The sequence below is a fragment of the Bos javanicus genome, chromosome 7 (genome assembly GCF_032452875.1).
Source record: "Bos javanicus breed banteng chromosome 7, ARS-OSU_banteng_1.0, whole genome shotgun sequence".
Taxonomy (NCBI): Eukaryota; Metazoa; Chordata; class Mammalia; order Artiodactyla; family Bovidae; genus Bos; species Bos javanicus.
This window is the reverse complement of record NC_083874.1, coordinates 79,854,820-79,874,804: the sequence shown is the minus strand read 5'-3', so window position 1 is coordinate 79,874,804 and position 19,985 is coordinate 79,854,820. Positions and strand designations below refer to the sequence as shown.

At 44.3% G+C, this 19,985-nt stretch overlaps 1 protein-coding gene and 1 long non-coding RNA gene across 4 annotated transcripts in view; one reads left to right on the top strand and one right to left on the bottom strand.

Moving 5' to 3' along the window:
* The window catches only part of LOC133251611 (teneurin-2), a 764,810-nt gene that overhangs the window by 19,322 nt on the left and 725,503 nt on the right, over positions 1–19,985 (bottom strand). For all 3 annotated transcript variants that reach the window (XM_061424270.1, XM_061424271.1, XM_061424273.1), the window contains 2 exons: positions 9,188–9,484; positions 6,122–7,736 (listed from right to left, as the gene is read on the bottom strand). In XM_061424270.1, the coding sequence (XP_061280254.1) occupies positions 6,122–7,736; positions 9,188–9,484 (1,912 nt within the window). The remainder of the gene's footprint in view (positions 1–6,121; positions 7,737–9,187; positions 9,485–19,985) is intronic.
* LOC133251615 (uncharacterized) overlaps positions 1–19,985 on the top strand; it is a 56,683-nt gene that overhangs the window by 25,435 nt on the left and 11,263 nt on the right. The window lies entirely within an intron of this gene.

The window sequence follows — 19,985 nt, the reverse complement described above, 5'->3', positions numbered from 1 at the left end:
TTTGCCAGAGCAATGCCACTCAGGCCAGAGTTTGGGATCTGTTTCAAAGTAGAGCTGCAGACCCCTGGGAGCTCTAGGGAATTACATCAAGGGGATAACTTCACTTCTCACCTACAGACTTCCTGTCTCGGAGTCTAGAGCTTCTTATAAAGCCAAATGCATTCCTACCATCAATCAGGCTTTGTGCAGGCCTCGGCTCTTTACATATCATGACTCACTTGCTCCTAACAGGGGGTCTATGCTGCCCGCCTCTGTGCCAGTAGAGGAAACAGCCTCCACCAGCCTCAAGAGGTGTCTGCTGCATTCAGGGAGCTGTATTTCCAAACAGCAAAGACTCTCTTGAGCACAACAGAGGGAGAGAGAGAGAGAATTTCTATTCATGGCGTTCCTACTGACTACACGTTAATTACTTCTTAAATTGTGAGCGGCAAGTTCAACCACTCTGCTCATCTCCTAAGATTCAAATTAAGAGTCACAAAGATGGGTTTACAGATGAGCCAACACTTGAATAGTGGAGAATGACTTGCTGTTCCCCCCTGGGATGCGTCCTTCGGCGGTCATCTCATCTGCAGCAGGCAGCAGGCGTGGGCTTGTGCCTGGTCTAGCGCTCTCCACCCAGGTTCTCTTCCTCTGCTTTGACTGCAGACATTAGTCCTAGGCGTGGAGATTCTCTAATAGGACCTTTTACTTTAGACTCTTTCTAGTGTTTTCTGGATTCAGTTTTGTTGGACTTTGTTCAGCCTGGCTTTGATGCCCATTTATTGAGTCTCCATGAAGCACTGGAATGAGGAGTGTCATCTTGCTATGCAAAAACTCTGCTAATTTCTTTTTTCTATTTTTACTGGCGAATAGTTGATGTATTTATTTTAAATTATACTGCAGTAAAAACATTTGGAGTATATTATACTCCAATAAAATCATTTAAAAATACCTGAAATTCTAAAATGATTTTTATTGGAGTATAGTTGCTTTACAATGTTGTGTTAGTTTCTGCTGTGCAGCAAAGTGAATCAGCTATACGTATTCATATATCCTTTCTTTTTTAGATTTCCTTCCCGTTTAGGTCACCACTGGGCACTGTTCAGTTCAGTTCAGTTTAGTCGCTCAGTCGTGTCCGACTCTTTGCGACCCCATGAATCACAGCACACCAGGCCTCCCTGTCCATCACCAACTCCCGGAGTTCACTGAGACTCACGTCCATCGAGTCAGTGATGCCATCCAGCCATCTCATCCTCTGTCGTCCCCTTCTCCTCCTGCCCCCAATCCCTCCCAGCATCAGAGTCTTTTCCAATGAGTCAATCTTCGCATGAGGTGGCCAAAGTACTGGAGTTTCAGCTTCAGCATCATTCCTTCCAAAGAAATCCCAGGGCTGATCTCCTTCAGAATGGACTGGTTGGATCTCCTTGCAGTCCAAGGGACTCTCAAGAGTCTTCTCCAACCCCACAGTTCAAAAGCATCAATTCTTTGGCGCTCAGCCTTCTTCACAGTCCAACTCTCACATCCATACATGACCACAGGAAAAACCATAGCCTTGACTAGATGGACCTTTGTTGGCAAAGTAATGTTTCTGCTTTTGAATATGCTATCTAGGTTGGTCATAACTTTCCTTCCAAGGAGTAAGCGTCTTTTAATTTCATGGCTGCAGTCACCATCTGCAGTGATTTTGGAGCCCAGAAAAATAAAGTCTGACACTGTTTGCACTGTTTCCCCATCTATTTCCCATGAAGTGATGGGACCAGATGCCATGATCTTCGTTTTCTGAATGTTGAGCTTTAAGCCAACTTTTTCACTCTCCTCTTTCATTTTCATCAAGAGGCTTTTTAGTTCCTCTTCACTTTCTGCCATAAGGGTGGTGTCATCTGCATATCTGAGGTTATTGAGATTTCTCCCGGCAATCTTGATTCCAGCTTGTGCTTCTTCCAGTCCAGCATTTCTCATGATGTACTCTGCATATAAGTTAAATAAACAGGGTGACAATATACAGCCTGGACGTACTCCTTTTCCTATTCGGAACCAGTCTGTTGTTCCATGTCCAGTTCTAACTGTTGCTTCCTGACCTGCATATAGATTTCTCAAGAGGCAGGTCAGGTGGTCTGGTATTCCCATCTCTTTCAGAATTTTCCGCAGTTTATTGTGATCCACACAGTCAAAGGCTTTGGCATAGTCAATAAAGCAGAAATAGATGTTTTTCTGGAACTCTCTTGCTTTTTCCATGATCCAGCGGATGTTGGCAATTTGATCTGTGGTTCCTCTGCCTTTTCTAAAACCAGGTTGAACATCAGGAAGTTCACGGTTCACATATTGCTGAAGCGTGGCTTGGAGAATTTTGAGCATTACTTTACTAGCATGTGAGATGAGTGCAATTGTGCGGTAGTTTGAGCATTCTTTGGCATTGCCTTTCTTTGGGATTGGAATGAAAACTGACCTTTTCCAGTCCTGGGGCCACTGCTGAGTTTTCCAAATTTGCTGGCATATTGAGTGCAGCACTTTCACAGCATCATCTTTCAGGATTTGAAATAGCTCCACTGGAATTCCATCACCTCCACTAGCTTTGTTCCTAGTGATGCTTTCTAAGGCCCATTTGACTTCACATTCCAGGATGTCTGGCTCTAGGTCAGTGATCACACCATCATGATTATCTGGGTCATGAAGATCTTTTTTGTACAGTTCTTCTGTGTATTCTTTCCATCTCTTCTTAATATCTTCTGCTTCTCTTAGGTCCATACCATTTCTGTCCTTTATCGAGCCCATCTTTGCATGAAATGTTCCTTTGGTATCTCTAATTTTCTTGAAGAGATCTCTAGTCATTCCCATTCTGTTGTTTTCCTCTATTTCTTTGCATTGATCGCTGAGGAAGGCTTTCTTATCTCTCCTTGCTATTCTTTGGAACTCTGCATTCAGATGTTTATATCTTTCCTTTTCTCCTTTGCTTTTCGCTTCTCTTCTTTTCATAGCTATTTGTAAGGCCTCCCCAGACAGCTATTTTGATTTTTTTGCATTTCTTTTCCATGGGGATGGTTTTGATCCCTGTCTCCTGTACAATGTCACGAACCTCATTCCATAGTTCATCAGGCACTCTATCTATCAGATCTAGGCCCTTAAATCTATTTCTCACTTCCACTGTATAATCATAAGGGATTTGATTTAGGTCATACCTGAATGGTCTAGTGGTTTTCCCTACTTTCTTCAATTTAAGTCTAAATTTGGCAATAAGGAGTTCATGATCTGAGCCACGGTCTTCTTGGGAGAACCAGGAGAGTAAGTGAGGTTGAATATGCTTTGCAAATGATTTTGTTTGGGTCTTGGTAGCTGTAGGGTGTCTGTTTAGCCCACACTGACGACTTCCATTTGCTTCTGGCTGATCCATCCCCAAGGTGTCCAGTGCCAAGAGGAATCTGGGAAGTGCATTCTTGGGGGTGGAGGCCGCCTTCTATGCCTGAGATAGGTGTGGCCTGCCGCCCCATTCCTATTGGTGTCTTCATCTGGAGACTTCCTCTCCCTTCCCCACTTCATAATGGCCTCAGCTCAAATGGCCCTTCCTCTGTGAGCACCCCAAAGAAATGAGATCCTTTGTTCTCTAACTCTTAGCTGTTTCATTTATCTTCACGGCCCTTGTCATTATCTGAAACTATATATATAGGGGTGTGTGTGTTTTCCTGAGACACGCTTTAGTTAGAAACTGCAGTGTGGTCAGTGGGAGAAGGAGAAGGTGGGATGATTTGAGAGAACAGCATTGAAACATATACGTTACTATATGTAAAATAGATAAGCAGTGCGATCTGATGGATGAAGCAGGGCACCCAAAGCTGGTGCTCTGTGACAACTTGGAAGGATAGGGTGGGGGGTGGTTCAGGATGGAGGGGACACATATATTCCTATGGCCAATTAAAATTGATGTACGGCACAAGCCACCACAATGCTGTAAAGTAATTGTCCTCCAGTTAAAATAAATGAATTAAAAAAAAAAAAAGAAACTGCAGTGAGCTGGGTGGACACAAACCCTGCTAAGCCCTGGGGAAGAGAAGAAGCCCTGGCAGAGTAGCATGGCGGGGCCTCCCGATGATGCACAGTGGGGCGACTAGGAGGGAACTAGCTTGGCTGTAACTCCTGTACTCCTGAGGTACCAGCTGCTTCGGTTGTAGGGGGATGCTGGGTTCAACTTCAAAGGCTCTGGAACTTGTCAGTAAGGCACAGTATGGCCAGAAGTTGACCTTTAAGGTCATCTATTTCTGCAGCATGGGGCACTGAGGGCCACACTGTGCTCCAGGGAGCTGCTGCTTCCTTTCCTATCTTGGGGATGGATAAGTGATCCCTGGTTACCTGAGGGTAGGGACCCTCTGGGCTTGATGCTTCCCTGGCCCATGGCTAAGAGCTATGAGTTCCCTGGAACTTGGGGTGGGGCTTGGAATTGGGGTCCTCACTGTTATTCATCTATAATGCATGTTCAGGTGAGATGGCTCCATATTCTTTGCTGAATATTGGTCTTTTTCCTTCATCTATCCATCCATCTATCCAGATTTCCTTGTTTCTCTCCCCGAAAAAAGGGGCTCTATCTTGCAGTCCACTGCATCTCTAGTACTTATATGTTAGATGAAAATATCTGTCAATAGGTGAACAGACGGATGGATAAGGACCCTCATTTAACCAGTTTCTCACTTAGCATGAAGAAGCAGATTATTTGCCTTCCTTGACCTGTCTATCCAGACCTCTCTCCAAGCTTCCTATGTCCTTTTGACCTGTTTTTCTTTTTTCTGTGACTCAGCTCTGAGTGGCATGCAGGATTTAAGTTTCCCAATCAGGGATTGGACTTGCGCCCCCTGCAGTGGTAGCATAGAGTCTTAGCCACTGGACCACCAGGGAAGTCCCCTGTCCTTTTGGACTTTTGCTCATGTCTTTCTTCAGCCTTGAGCTCATTTCTACCACCAAGATCCCCTTCATTCTCAAGGTTTGAGGTGGGGCCCTTCTGGACTATGCCAAAATTTTCAAAACTGAAGTCATCTGCACATGCACCACACACACACTTCTTTGAGAGAAGTGTCTGCCTTGTTTCCATTGCATCCCCAGTAGGCATCACCAACTGGATGGACATGAGTTTGAGTAAGCTCCGGGAGTTGGTGATGGACAGGGAAGCCTGGCGTGCTGCAGTCCATGGGGTCACAAGGAGTCGGACATGACTGAGTGACTGAACTGAACCCCAGAATGAAGCATGTTGGTGCCTTAAAAACGCTTGTTGAATAAATACCTGGACAAACACCTATATGGTAGCATGGACTTAATCCCATTTTCCATTATCACTGCTTATTTGTATTTGTTTCTCACCAGCCTCATCATAAGGTCAGGAGCTGGGTCACAGACATCTCAATACCCACGCTGTTTCGTTGCTTCACTAGTAATGGTGATGTTAATAACACAAGCAGATACCCTTTCGTGAACGTCCTCTAAGTGCCAGGCACTGAACTTTACATACATAAGTTCATTTCCTTCTTACGATCACTCTGTGAGATGATTTTGTTAGTGCCCTTTTGCAGAGGAGGATACTACAGCTCAGAGATACTGGACAACCAGCCCAAGGTCCTTTGACTTATAAATAAAAGAATTTGAACCAGGTATTTCTGAGATTAGGGTCTCATCCTTTCCTCCTTCATAAGGTTGCTTTCCTCTTTTGAGTTAGAGAGGGCTCTTATAAAAGTTATTTCAATGGAAAGGACTTGAAAATAGCCAGGACATCTTCAAACAGAGCTGCCTGGCTAGCTCAGTTGGTAGAGCATGGGACTTTTAATTCCAGGGAAGATGGCCCTGGAGAAGGGAATGACAACCTACTCCAGTATTCTTGCCTGGAGAACTCCATGGATAGAGGAGCCTGGCAGGCTAGAGTTCATGGAGTCCAGAGAGTCAGACACGACTGAGTGACTAACATTTTCACACTTCTCTTCAAATAGAGCTAAGGACTGCTCTGTACTGTGATTGCTTGACTGTTCTCAATCCTGTACTGGCAGTGTACACAGCCCTCCAGGATTCTCCTAGCATCAGACATAAGACCTTGTTTCAAAGTCCCTGATAGTCTACTAGGACAACCACCCCACAGGGAGCCACTGCCCAACTGAGGTGGCCAGGTCCTTACCTGTCACATAGTTCTTCAAGTCCAGCTCATTGCTGAGAGGATTGTTGCTCTTGAACATGTACAGGTTAAAGGGGGCCGGCTCCTTGCCCACATTTTTCCACATGGTGTAGTCTGGAGAGGTCCACCGTCCCGCCAGCACGTCATAATCACGCTGTGTGAAGTGGACCAGCTTGGTGAGGGGATCGTAGAGTCCCCCGTGGAAGCCAATGACCATCTGGAAGTCAGGGTTGGAGTCGTAATAAATCTCCCCATAGGCGGTGTACTGCAGCTGCTTGATCATGAGACCATTGATGCTGAACACAGCCAGGGGCGTCCCCGTGTTATCCGAGGCAACGTAGTACTCCTCTCCACTGCTGCTCTCCATGGCAAAGAGGTGCCCCTGGAGGTCATAGTAGAGTGAGGTTATCTCTGAGTTGGAGTGATTGTAGACATGGGTGATGCGAGTCGGGTTGTGGAGGTCAGAGTAGAAATACTGCAGGTGGTGGCCCAGGTTGGTCTTGTAGGAAGCCCGCCGCCCCACGCCATCATAGCGGTATTGGACGCTCCAGCCACTGGCCTTGTTATAAGCCCTCGTTAGGAGGCCCTTGGAGTTGTACTCAAAGATGTCAGCCCCTCGCTGGCACAGATAGCCATCATCGTCAATTTTGTACTGCACGTCGCCAAGCCTGGTTATCCGATCCCGGAGGTCGTAGCGCAAGGGCATGAGGCGCACACTGTTCCCTGGGTTCAGCAAGTGGAGGTTCCCGTTGAGGTCATAGCTGTAGCGCCAGGTGGGGCGGTCATTGACGGCCACACTCTGGAGCTGCCCATCCCCATCATAGTCGTAGGTGTACTTAGTGGTGTTGGCGTAGGGCCCCAGTTTCAGCTCCCTCTTGATCACCCTGCCCATGCTGTCATACTGCACCGTCATCCAGTACATGAGGGACCGGAACATCTCGTATTGGACTTCCTTGATCCGCCCATGGGTGTCAAAGTGTTTGCTGAGGGTCATCACGGCCGTGGTGATGATCTGGTTGATGTCATAGTAGATGACCCCGAACTTGCCGAAGTGCTCCACTTTGCCGGAAATCTCATCATAGCGGTAGAGGTCAACGGGAAGGGGAGTCTCACTTATGACAGGCTTGATGCTTGCGATCCGGAAGCTGTTGTCGTGATAGGTGTATTCAAACCTAGCGTTGACCATGCCTTCCTCGGAGAACCTGTAGATCTGCTTGTCCACAAGTGGGCCGATCTTTCGGTACCTGATGGTGCAAGAGAAGCCCCCACTTTGGAGGTTGACCATTTTTAAGACGCCGGTGGTCTCATCATATCCGAAAGTGATGGCAGTGCTGTCATAGACAATCTCCGATAGCTTGGAGAGTTTCCCATACTTGTAGAATACCTGGCGTCCAGTGCCCAAAAAGGATGTCTTTAGGATGCGGCCATCATCACTGTAGTCAAAGATGACGGAAGCGTTGCTTTCAGGCGGGTTATAGGTGTTGCGGATGTAGCCAATGGAGGTGTGGGTGGACATGCTGTGCCGGGCGACGCTGGGCATGGTGACAGCGTGGAGGCGCTCAGAGGAGTCGTACTCAAATATGTACTGACGCTGACTCTGTAGCAGGAGCACCATGGACTGGAGGAGGAAAGGGGAAGGGAACACGTGAGTTAGCCATTTAGGACCCAGTGCTCAAATGGACGGAATTTATTCCATGTCCTGGATGGCAATTCAAAATCTGTGAAGGATGGGGAGATTTAGATTAGAGATTTAGGGTGAATTGATGTCATGGGGCATGCTACTCTATGGATCATGGCCGCTAGAGGAATGCTCCCCAAACTTTAATGTATGTGTAAAATACCCAGGGATCTGGTGAAAAGACAGATTCTGATTATATTGTTCAGTGTGAGAGGGCAGTGGGGAGGTGGCCTGTGAATCTACTTTGGGAACATCCCAGTGATGCTGGTGTTGCCTGGACCATAGTCTGAGTTGTAAGGGTTTGAAGGACTGAGATGAGAGGCACTGGGTTCGCCTCCAGGCTCAATGACAAGACATCCTGAGACTGGTGAGAAATGACTGCTGCTGGCCCGGCAGGGGGCAGGTATGATGCACATACTATGTTTGGGGGCACCCCCTACTAAGTCTCACCGTAAAGCACATCCTTCGTTTAGAAGCCCCTGGAAAGATTAAGTAACCTGGAATCATTGATTCTTTGGGGGAAAAAATGACCTCCAACTTGAAGCCATGGGGAGATTCTTGCCTTCCCTGATTGACCATTCATTCTGATATCTTCTGTCCTAATGAGAACAGTATTGAGGAGGGACCAAATAGACAGAAGCCCCTCTTACAGAAGAGGTAACAGCTCTGTCTGCAAGTGACCACTGTCATCAGGAGGCAAGAAGGGAAGAAATGGAAATGGGCTTGTGTGGAGGTGAGTCCAGGTGAGAGGTCCAGGCTGAGCAAGCCCCTGTCTAATGATAGATGACCAAGGCAGTCTTTAAAAGTCTTGTCCCCCGCTCCCAGAAGGGACTTCTTTTTTACTGCTGCTCCAACCTGACCTTTTCTAACACGGAAACCTGAGTCTGGCACTTTCAGACACAGGGAATTATGTAGCAAGAATCTGTTGACTGCTTCAGCCAACAAGCCAAGTAGGAGGGGACTGCTCCGTGTGCTGGAGTTTTGGGCAGAGTTCCCTACCCTGATGGCTTAATTCCAGGCATGGCAGAAATGAATCACTGCATTTCCAATTCATAAGGAATGATGAACTGTGCTGCTAGTGACATGATTCTGTCCACTTCAACAGCACTTTTCTGGGGGAATAAAATCAGACAATCTATTCTTTTCGCTATTACCGAGTGTCTAGCAGGTTTTTTTTTTTTCCTGTTGATGGTAGTAGTGCTGGGCTATGAATAACATTTTCCTTGGGATTTCCTCCCTCCCAGAGGGTGGTGGGAGTACATGGGAGCCCTGGTAGTGTCAAAGTAAAGATGTTAAAATGTCTTATGGCAAAGTGTATCAGGTCAGCTTAAAAAGAGCAGTGTGAATGAGAGAGACAGCCCCAGCTGAGCAAGGGCAGCATGTCCACCCACCTTGTCAAGGTAGGAATAGCTCCACACCTTCCCGTCGGCAAACATGCGGGACACGATCCGGCCCTGCTTGTCGATGTCCGTCCTCTCGCTCATGGCCCCACGCTGAAGGCCGGCCAAGCGCCCATTGAAGAAATAGGAGACATTCACGGCCGCCAGCCCGCTGCTGGGGAGCCAGAGGAAGGGGCGGCCCACTTGGTCATAAATGATCCTCAGGGTGAACTTCCGGTGATCATCATAGATCTTCTCTGTCCGAATATTCCGGTCATAGTCAATGGACAAGAGATTTCTTCCATGGACCTAGGGAAACACAATGTGCCTGCTTTGAAAGACATCATGGGGCATGTTAGCTCAGGTTGCTATGGAGGGTGTGGCCAGGGTATGTGTGTGCTTTACAGGAAGAAATACTCTTGAAGTTATTTAGGGAAGTGCTTCCTAAAAGCCTTTACATCATAGTACACACAGGAAATGGTAATTTTTGTTGTATTCACTAGAATACAGGAACAAGGCTGCTTATGGCTGGAAATGACTGATCTGGGCATGGCCACCATGAACAGTTATATAGGCTGTACACTGCACAGCTCAGGGGTGCCATCATGTAGACCACATAAATGGTGAAATTACATGGCCATCTACAATAGCCCTGGATCCCAGGGTTCTGACTGTCCTGCCTGGCCATCTTGGCAAGCAGGAGAATTTGTATATTTACACACTTAAAACGCTTTTTGGGCACGTCATCAACTAATGGGTAGCTAATGACTTTTGAGAGCAGGTGCCAAGATTTGTTCCAAAATCTTAAAAGGTACCCAGGAAGGTGAGGAGGAGCTCTTAGAAATCCATGTTTTACCACGATCTGGGAATACAAAGCCTTATTCCTACGCGATATCCTTTAATTCTCCCACCTAGAGAAAAATCTCGCCATTGCCAAGGATGCAAGACACCAATGGGATGATAGCAATAGGGCTGGGGAATGCCAACAAAGGGAAGAACTGATTCACTTAGATTTGAAAAGAACAATCCAGATATAATTTAATATTTATTTAGCAGTTGATCTGTTTAGAGAAGAGAGCCTCTCTCCGAAGGCAGAGCTGAGAGACTACACTCTGGGTATGGGGACATGAGAGGGACTCTAGAGATTCAGCTAGCCTGGAGTGGATGCCTGGAATTGAAGGGAATGAGGCCAACTCAGCCCAGGCTCTTTCAACATAATTGACTACAAATGTGCACATCCCCGGGGTGACTGCTGAAGGCAAGAGAAGGTATAAACATGCAGAAGGAAAGGATGTGAAAGATGTCTGGTACCTCCCTACCTTATAGTAATAATTCAATAGCACTTAACAATAATAATGATGGTAATACTAACTCTGACACATGTTCAGAGCCAGTCTATATAGGCATTATCTTGGGCAATTTACATCCACTGTCAGAGCTGATGCTCACAACTGAGGAAACTAAGCCTTGAACAGAGGTTATACACTTGCCCAAGGTCATGCAGCAGTGACGTGGTAGGTTAGTCTGGGCCTTAGGTCTTTAGACTTAGACCAGTTAACCAACCAGCTCTACTATTTCCCACACTGTTTATATTGGATGTGCACTGAGTGTCCTGAGATGTGTCAAATGACTGTAGAGCATTGCCACAGCCCTTGAAGGATTCCACATTGCAGCTCTGGTGGGGGCACTAGGAATAATTCTAATATGACAGACGGCTGTTATACTGGGGAGCAGCACTTTACCCAGGTAAAGAACTACATTTCACAGCTTTCTTGCGACTTGGGTAGAGGTAAAGTGATTTAAGTAGTAGTCGTTGGCTGGGTCTTCTGGGACCTTGAAGAAAGCAGACATAGCCAGGAAGCAAGCACCCTTTGGTTCTTCGTCCCTCCTTTCCTTAGGTGGAATGTGGATGTGATCACTGGCGCTCCAGTATTCACTTTGTGAATATGAGGTGACTTTGAGGATGTTAAACCTCAAAGACTCATCCAGAGAAAGAGTCTAGATCCCTGTCAACCTAGGTGTCCTCAAGATGACCTAGGTCATCTGTACCAGCAAGGAGATCCAACCAGTCCATTCTGAAGGAGATCAGCCCTGGGATTTCTTTGGAAGGAATGATGCTAAAGCTGAAACTCCAGTACTTTGGGCACCTCATGTGAAGAGTTGACTCATTGGAAAAGACTCTGATGCTGGGAGGGATTGAGGGCAGGAGGAAAAGGGGATGACAGAGGATGAGATGGCTAGATGGCATCACCGACTCAATGGACGTGAGTTTGCGTGAACTTCGGGAGTTGGTGATGGACAGGGGGGCCTGGCGTGCTGCGATTCATGGGGTCGCAAAGAGTCAGACACGACTGAGCGACTGAACTGAACTGAGGAGAAGGGAATGGCTACCTACTCCAAGTATTCTTGCCTGGAGAATTCCATGGACAGAGGAGCCTGGCAGACTATAGTCCATGGAGTCACAAAGAGTCAGACATGACTGAGTTATGAACAATATCACTTTTCAGAATCCTTTTAGATCATAGAAAGTGTCTATATCTTGTATAATCTCCTGTTATTTCTAATCTGTTACCAGCAGTTGAAGCTAATCTAAACTGATAGAAGTCCCTGATGCTTTGACAGATACTGTGCTAAGTACTTTACATACTTGATTCCATTTTATTCTCACACATAGGTAAAAATTGTTTTATATATGAGCATCCAAGCTCGAGGGGGCTCACATAACTAGAGAAGTGCCAGGATCTGAGCCCAGGACTACCTGATTCCCCAAACCATTGCTGTTTTCATGAAATCATCCCAGAGCAAAGGGGACAGAACATGTGAGATAGAACATTTATCTAAAGCATGGAAAGAGAATAAAGGTGTGAGTTCTTGGGCTTTTAAGGAAATCCAACTTTAAGTGGAAGATTCATATCATCAAACCTGCAGTAATTGGAGGAATCCAAAAAAGGAGTGAGTGTGGCAGGATATTTCTAACATGTCCAAAAGTTAATGCTGTCAGAATCATTGAAGATGCTGAAGATACGGTATTAGAGTTATCATAACCAGAGCAAACCACAAGCTTGGGTTAGAAAGATCACTTCCTCTGGGAACAGAAATGTGGCCACACTGGGTCGCTTCACTTGGGACAAGAGCAGCAGAAGGCCACCAATATCCTTAAGCCTATTGTCTAAGAATTTCAGTTCAAGACCCCGTCAACATTTTATTCGGCAGAGTGAAACACATGGCAACAGGAAGGATTTTCAGGATTTCCTAAGCCGCCTGTACCTATGTATTTCCCATTTCCTCAGTCATCCGTCCATTCCTTTCCTTACTCTTCCCCTTTGTTTCTCTTCACTAATATCACACAGCCCCAGGGCATTTATTATTGATTAAACATTACATCTCTGCCCATGTCAAGCATGGTGCCTGCTCTGGAATGCAAGGAGGGACACCACCAACAAAGCAACATGCCCTGAGAACTTTTTGCCATGGGCTTGGTGTGTTCTCAGCACTGCCCATGTTTTTCTTGTTTAATCCTCACAACACTCACAGGCAGGCACTATTATCCCCACGTTACATGCAAGGCACAGATGGTTAAAATGCTGTGCTCACGCTTACACAGTAAGTGTTGGGGCCAGGATCCCAATCCTGAGCTCACCACCTCCACCCCTAGGCTGTACTGCCGTCCCCCACACCCCCACCCCATGGGCGGCTCTCCATCAGACGTGTGATTCTAAACCATCGGGGATGCTCTCTCAAAGCACGGCGACTGCACTGACTCCACCACTGCTGAATCGGCCTCCCAGGGAATCCAAGCTGGGCGATTCTGATGAGTACTACTGGCTAAAATACTTGGTGAGCCATAAGGCTCTACTTCCGTTACCTGGGGGAGACCAACAGGCAAATCATATATCCATAATCGTGTGTGCATGCATGTAAGTATAGTGCTATAACATGCATTCATGGGGATACTAACATGTAAATCATATGTGCAAGCATGACTATCATAGTACCAACTATATTAGTGTATGAAGGTGTTGAGAATGCAGAAAAAACAGAATAGTAGGCAAGCACAGAAGAGGGTTCCCAAACCTCTGACTGCTACCATTTGGGTTTGCTGCTGTTACTGAAAAGCTAACGAGCCCCAGGTACACCAACCATAAAAAAGTAATAGGTGCTAATCATTCAGTTCAGTTTAGTTCAGTCGATCAGTCGTGTCCAACTCTTTGCGACACCATTAGCCATTGATAATTCAGGGTAGGATTTTATTCCCAAATTCATTTCATTCTGGGAATGGGATTTTATTATAGAGCTAATTTGGGATTTCCCCCCGTTTATTGAGATAATTGGGCTTACTTGGTGGCTCAGACAGTAAAGCATCTGCCTGCAATGCAGGAGACCTGGGTTCGATCTCTGGGTCGGGAAGATCCCCTGGAGAAGGAAATGGCAACCCGCTCCAGTATTCTTGTCTGGAAAATCCCATGGATAGAGGAGCCTGGTAGGTTACAGTCCATGGAGTCGCAAAGAGTCAGACATGACTGAGTGTCCTCACTTCACTTCACTTCATTGAGATAACTGATATACCTCATTGTATAAGTTTAAAGTGTACAGCACAGTGATTTAAGTTACATATATTATGAAATGATTACCACAATAAATTAGGTTAAATCCATCATCTCACAGAGATACAAAAAAAGGGAAAAGTCTTAGGATTTACTCTCTTCACACCTTTAAAATCAATGATTTTTATGTTTATTTTTAAAGTTAAGATCAAATTGACATACAGTATTCTATTAGTTTCAGGTATACAGCAGAACGATTCAATATTGTACAATTGTACATACTGTAAAACAGTCAGCTCAGTAAGTCTAGTTAACATTGGTCACTGTACACAGTTGTGAAATACTTTTTCTTGTGATGAGGACTTCTAAGATTTACTCTTCAGTTCAGTTCAATTCAGTTCAGTCGCTCAGTTGTGTCCAGCTCTTTGCAACCCCATGAATCGCAGCATGCCAGGCCTCCCTGTCCATCACCGACTCCTGGAGTTTACTCAAACTCATGTCCATCGAGTCGGTGATGCCATCCAGCCATCTCATCCTCTCTCATCCCCTTCTCCTCCTGCCCCCAATCCCTCCAAGCATCAGGGTCTTTTCCAATGAGTCAACTGTTTGCATGAGGTGGCCAGTATTGGAGTTTCAGCTTTAGCATCAGTCCTTCCAATGAACACTCAGGACTGATCTCCTTTAGAATGGATTGGTTGGATCTCCTTGCAGTCCAAGGGACTCTCAAGAGTTAGCAACTTTCAAATATGCAATACAGTGTTAACCATAAACACCATGCTGTACATTACAGCTCCATTACTTAAGTGGAAGTTTGAATCTTTTGACTCCCTTTCCTCATTTTGAGCACCCCAACCCCTTACCACTGTCAACCACGAATCTGTTCTCAGTAACTATAATCTTTTTTTTGAATATTCAGGACTGATTTCCTTTAGGATGGACTGGTTGGATCTCCTTGCAGTCCAAGGGACTCTCAAAAGCCTTCTCCAGCACCACAGTTCAAAAGTATCAATTCTTCAGAACTCAGCCTTCTTTATGGTCCAACTCTCACATGGACCTGTACATGACAAATGGAAAAACCAGAGCTTTGACTAGACAGACCTTTGATGGCAAAGTGATGTCTCTGCTTTTTAATACACTGTCTGGGTTTGTCATAGCTTTTCTTCCAAGGAGCAAGCATCTTTTAATTTCATGACTGCTGTCACCATCCGCAGTGATTTTGGAGTCTGAGAAAATAAAGTCTGCTACTGTTTCCATGTCTTTCCCATCTATTTGCCATGAAGTGATGGGCCTGATATAATCATCTTATATTTTGAATGTTGAGTTATAAGCCAGTTTTTTCGCTCTCCTCTTTCATTTTCATCAAGAGTCTCTTTAGTTCCTCTTCACTTTCTGCTATTAGGGTGGTGTCATCTGCATATCTGAGGTTATTGATATTTCTCCTAGAAATCTTGATTCCAGCTTAAGCTTCATCAAGCCCAGTATTTCACATGATGTACTCTGCACAGAAGTTAAATAAGCAGGGTGACAATATATAGCCTTGATGTTTGCTGTTCCATGTCCAGTTCTGTTGTTTCTTGACTTGCATACATGTTTCTCAGGAGGCAGGTAATGCAGTCTGTCCTGAGGCCAAACTATGTTAGAGGTAATGGTCATCTCCTCAAAGAGGACTTATGCCAGCACACCAGGCCTCCCAGGACTGTTGCTGTCAGTGCTCCTGACCCCGTGGCAGGCCACTGTTGACTCTCAAACACTCACAGGCAAGTCTCGATCAGTCTTTTGTGGGGTCACTGCTCCTTTCTCCTGGATCCTGGTGCACACAAAGTTTTGTTTGTGCCCTCCAAGATATTCTGTTTCCCTAGTCCAGTGAAAGATCTGTAATCAGATCCCACTGACCTTCTAAGTCAGATTCCCTGGAGTTTCTCAGTCCCTTTGTCAGATGCCCAGGTTAGGAAGTCTGTTGTGTGGGGCCTAGAATTTTTGCAACAGTATGAGAACGTCTTTGGTGTGATTGATTGATCTGTAACATGTTGTTTAATCTCCACATATTTGTGAATATTCTAGTTTTCTTCTGTAATTGACTTCCAGTTTCATACCATTGTGGTCAGAAAGGATGCTTGATATGATTTTAGTCTTATACATTTGTTGAAACTTATTTTGTGGCCTAACGTATGATCTGTCCTGGGGAATGTTCCATGTGCACTTGAGAACAATGTGTATTACATTGTATTACATTGTTTTTGGATGGGATGCTCTACATATAACTGTTAAGTTTATTTGGCCAAATCTATTGCTTAAGGGCACTGTTTCCTTACTGATTTTCTGTCTGGACAATCTACCCATTGATGTAAGTGGGATATTGTCTCCTACTATATTTCTGTATATTTCTCCCTTTAGATCTGTTAATATTTGCTTTATATACTTAGGTGCTCCTATAGTGGGTACGTAAATATTTGTAAACACTATATCCTCTTGCTGAATATACCCTCTTGTCATTATGTAATGCCTTCCTTTAACAACTTTCCCATATCATACAACAGTGTTGAATTATGGTCATAATGGTCATTACTCATAGCACTTATTTGTCTTAAAACTGGAAGTTTGTACATTTTAACCGCCTTCTTCTAATTCTACTTCCCTCATCTCTGCCTCTGGTAACCAAAAATCTGATCTGTTTTTTACAATGAGTTTGGGGTTTTTTGTTTGTTTTACATATTTTAACTATAAGTAAAATCACGTAGTATTTATCTTTCTCTGTCTGACTTATTTCACTTAGTGCAATGCCCACAAGGTTCATCCATGTTGTTGTTACTGGCAGGATTTCTTCATTTTTATGACTGCATAATATTCTGTTGTCTGTCTGTCTCCATCTACCTACCTATGTACAGATTCTTTATATGTTTACTTTCAGTGGACACTTAGGATATTTCCATATCTTGGCTATTATAAATAATGCTGTTTGTGAACATGGGAATACAGATAGCTCTTTGACATAGTGGCTTTTCCCTTCAGACATACTCCTAAAAGTATAATTGCTGGATTGTATAGTAGTTCTATTTTTGCCTTTTTGAGGAACCTCCATACTGTTCTCCATAGTGTCTGTGCCAATTTGCAATCCCAGTAGTGTAAGAGTTCCCTTTTTTCTACATCTTTGCTACTTTTATTATCTCTTCTCTTTTGAGGATGGCCATTCCAATAAGAGTAAGATGCTGTCTCATTGTGTTTGTGATTAATGGCAACCCACTCCAGTACTTTTGCCTAGAAAATCCCATGGACAGAGGAGCATGGTAGGCTCCTATAGTCCATGGGGTCGCAAAGAGTTGGACAAGACTGAGTGACTTCATTCACTCAGTGATCAGTGATGTTGAGCATCTTGTTGAGATGTTGAGCACACCTGTTGGCCATCTATATATTTTCTTTGTAAAAATGTCTATTCAGGTCCTTTGCCCATTTTTAATTGGATTTTTGCCATTGAATTGTATGAGTTCTTTACATAGTTTAGATGTTAACCCTTTATCAGATATATGTATGTATCTCAATTGCTCAGGTATGTCTAACTCTTTGCAACCCCATGGACTGCAGTCTGCTAGGTTCCTCTATACATGATGTTTTCCACACAAGAATACTGGGGATCTTTCCAACCCAGGGATCAAACCTGCGTCTCTTGTGCCTCCTGCACTGGCAGGTGGATTCTTTACCACTCTGCCATCTGGGAAGCCCTATCAGATGTATAGTTTACAAATACTTTTTTCCCATTTTATAGTTATTCCACTTTGCTGTTTTTTTTTTTTTTCCTGTGTAGAACTTTATAGTTGATGTGTTCTCACATGTTTATTTTTGATTTTGTTGAGTATGCTTTAGGTGTCATACCAAAAAAATCATTATCAAGACCCATGTCAAGGATTTTTTTCCCTATTTTTTTCCTCTAGAAGTTTTATAATTTCAAGTGTTACATTTAAGTTATTACTCCATTTCAAGTTAATATTTGTGAGTGGTCTAAGGGGCCTAGTTTCATTCTTTTACACACGAATACCCAATTTTCACAGTACAATTTATGAAAGAGACTTTCTTTTCTCCATCAAGTATTCTTGGCTCCTTGTTAAACACAGTTGACCACGTATGCCTGAATTTATTTCTGGGCTCTCAATTCTTTTTTATTGGTCTGTTTGCCAGTATCATACGTTTTGATGACTATAACTTAATACTAGAGCTTGAAACCAGGAAGTGTGATACTTTTTGCTTTGTTCTTAGTTCTTAGGATTTCTTTGATCATCAGGGTCTTTTGTGGTTCCATACAAATTTTAGGAGTGTTTTTCTACTTCTGTAAAAAATGCCATTGGAATTTTAATAGGAATTGCATTGAATCTGTAGATGGCTTTTGTTCAGTTCAGTCACTTAGTCGTGTCCAACGCTTTGCAACCCCATGAATCGCAGCACGCCAGGCCTCCCTGTCCATCACCATCTCCCGGAGTTCACTCAGACTCACATCCATCAAGTCGGTGATCCATCCAGCCATCTTATCCTCTGTCGTCCCCTTCTCCTCCTGCCGCCAGTCCCTCCCAGCATCAGAGTCTTTTCCAATGAGTCAGCTCTTCACACGAGGTGCCCAAAGTACTGGAGTTTCAGCTTCAGCATCATTCCTTCCAAAGAAATCCCAGGGCTGATCTCCTTGAGAATGAACTGGTTGGATCTCCTTGCAGTCCAAGGGACTCCCAAGAGTCTTCTCCAACACCACAGTTCAAAAGCATCAATTCTTCGGCACTCAGCCTTCTTCACAGTCCAACTCTCGCATCCATACATGAGCACTGGAAAAACCATAGCCTTGACTAGACGGACCTTTGTTGGCAAAGCAACGTCTCTGCTTTTCAATATGTTATCTAGGTTGGTCATAACTTTCCTTCCAAGGAGTAAGCGTCTTTTAATTTCATGGCTGCAGTCACCATCTGCAGTGATTTTGGAGCCCCCCAAAATAAAGTCTGACACTGTTTCCCCATCTATTTCCCATGAAGTGATGGGACCGGATGCCATGATCTTCGTTTTCTGAATGTTGAGCTTTAAGCCAACTTTTTCACTCTCCTCTTTCACTTTCATCAAGAGGCTTTTTAGTTCCTCTTCACTTTCTGCCATAAGGGTGGTGTCATCTGCATATCTGGGTTATTGATATTTCTCCCGGCAATCTTGATTCCAGCTTGTGATTCTTGTGCTGTACAGTAGGTTATCTATTTTAAATATAGTGGTGTGTATATATCAATTCCAGACTCCAAATTTGTCCCCTACATTTCACCTTTGGTAACCATAAGCTTGTTTTCTAAGTCTGTGAACTTATTTGTAAATAAGTTCATTTGTATAATTTTGTTAGATTCCACATATAGGCAATATTATATGATATTTTTCTTTGTCTGACATTTCAATTAGTATGATAATCTCCAGGCTCATCCACGTTGCAGCAAATGGCATTATTTTGTTCTTTTAAATGACTGAGTAATATTCCATTATAGATATGTACCACATCTTCTTTATCCATTCCTCCTGTGTCAATGGACATTTAGGTTGCTTCCATGTCTTGACTATTGTAAACAGCACTGCAGTGAACACTAGGGTGGCATATATCCTTTTGAATCATGGTTTTCTCCAGATATATGCCCAGGAGTGGGATTGCTGGGCCATATGGTAGTTTTGTTTTTAGTTTTTAAAAGGAATCTCTACATTTTTCTCCATAGAGATGGTACTAATTTACCTTCCATTAACAGTGTAGGAAGGTTCCCTTTTCTCCACACTCTCTTCAGTATTTATTGTTTGTAGACTTTTTGATGGTGATCATTCTCACTGGTGTAGGTGGGGAAACAGTGGAAACAGTGTCAGACTTTATTTTGGGGGGCTCCAAAATCACTGCAGATGGTGATTGTAGCCATGAAATTAAAAGACGCTTACTCCTTGGAAGGAAAGTTATGACCAACCTAGATAGCATATTCAAAAGCAGAGACATTACTTTGCCAACAAAGGTCCATCTAGTCAAGGCTATGGTTTTTCCAGTGCTCATGTATGGATGTGAGAGTTGGACTGTGAAGAAGGCTGAGCGCCAAAGAATTGATGCTTTTGAACTGTGGTGTTGGAGAAGACTCTTGGGAGTCCCTTGGACTGCAAGGAGATCCAACCAGTCCATTCTGAAGGAGATCAGCCCTGGGATTTCTTTGGAAGAAATGATGCTGAAGCTGAAACTCCAGTACTTTGGGCACCTCACGCGAAGAGTTGACTCATTGGAAAAGACT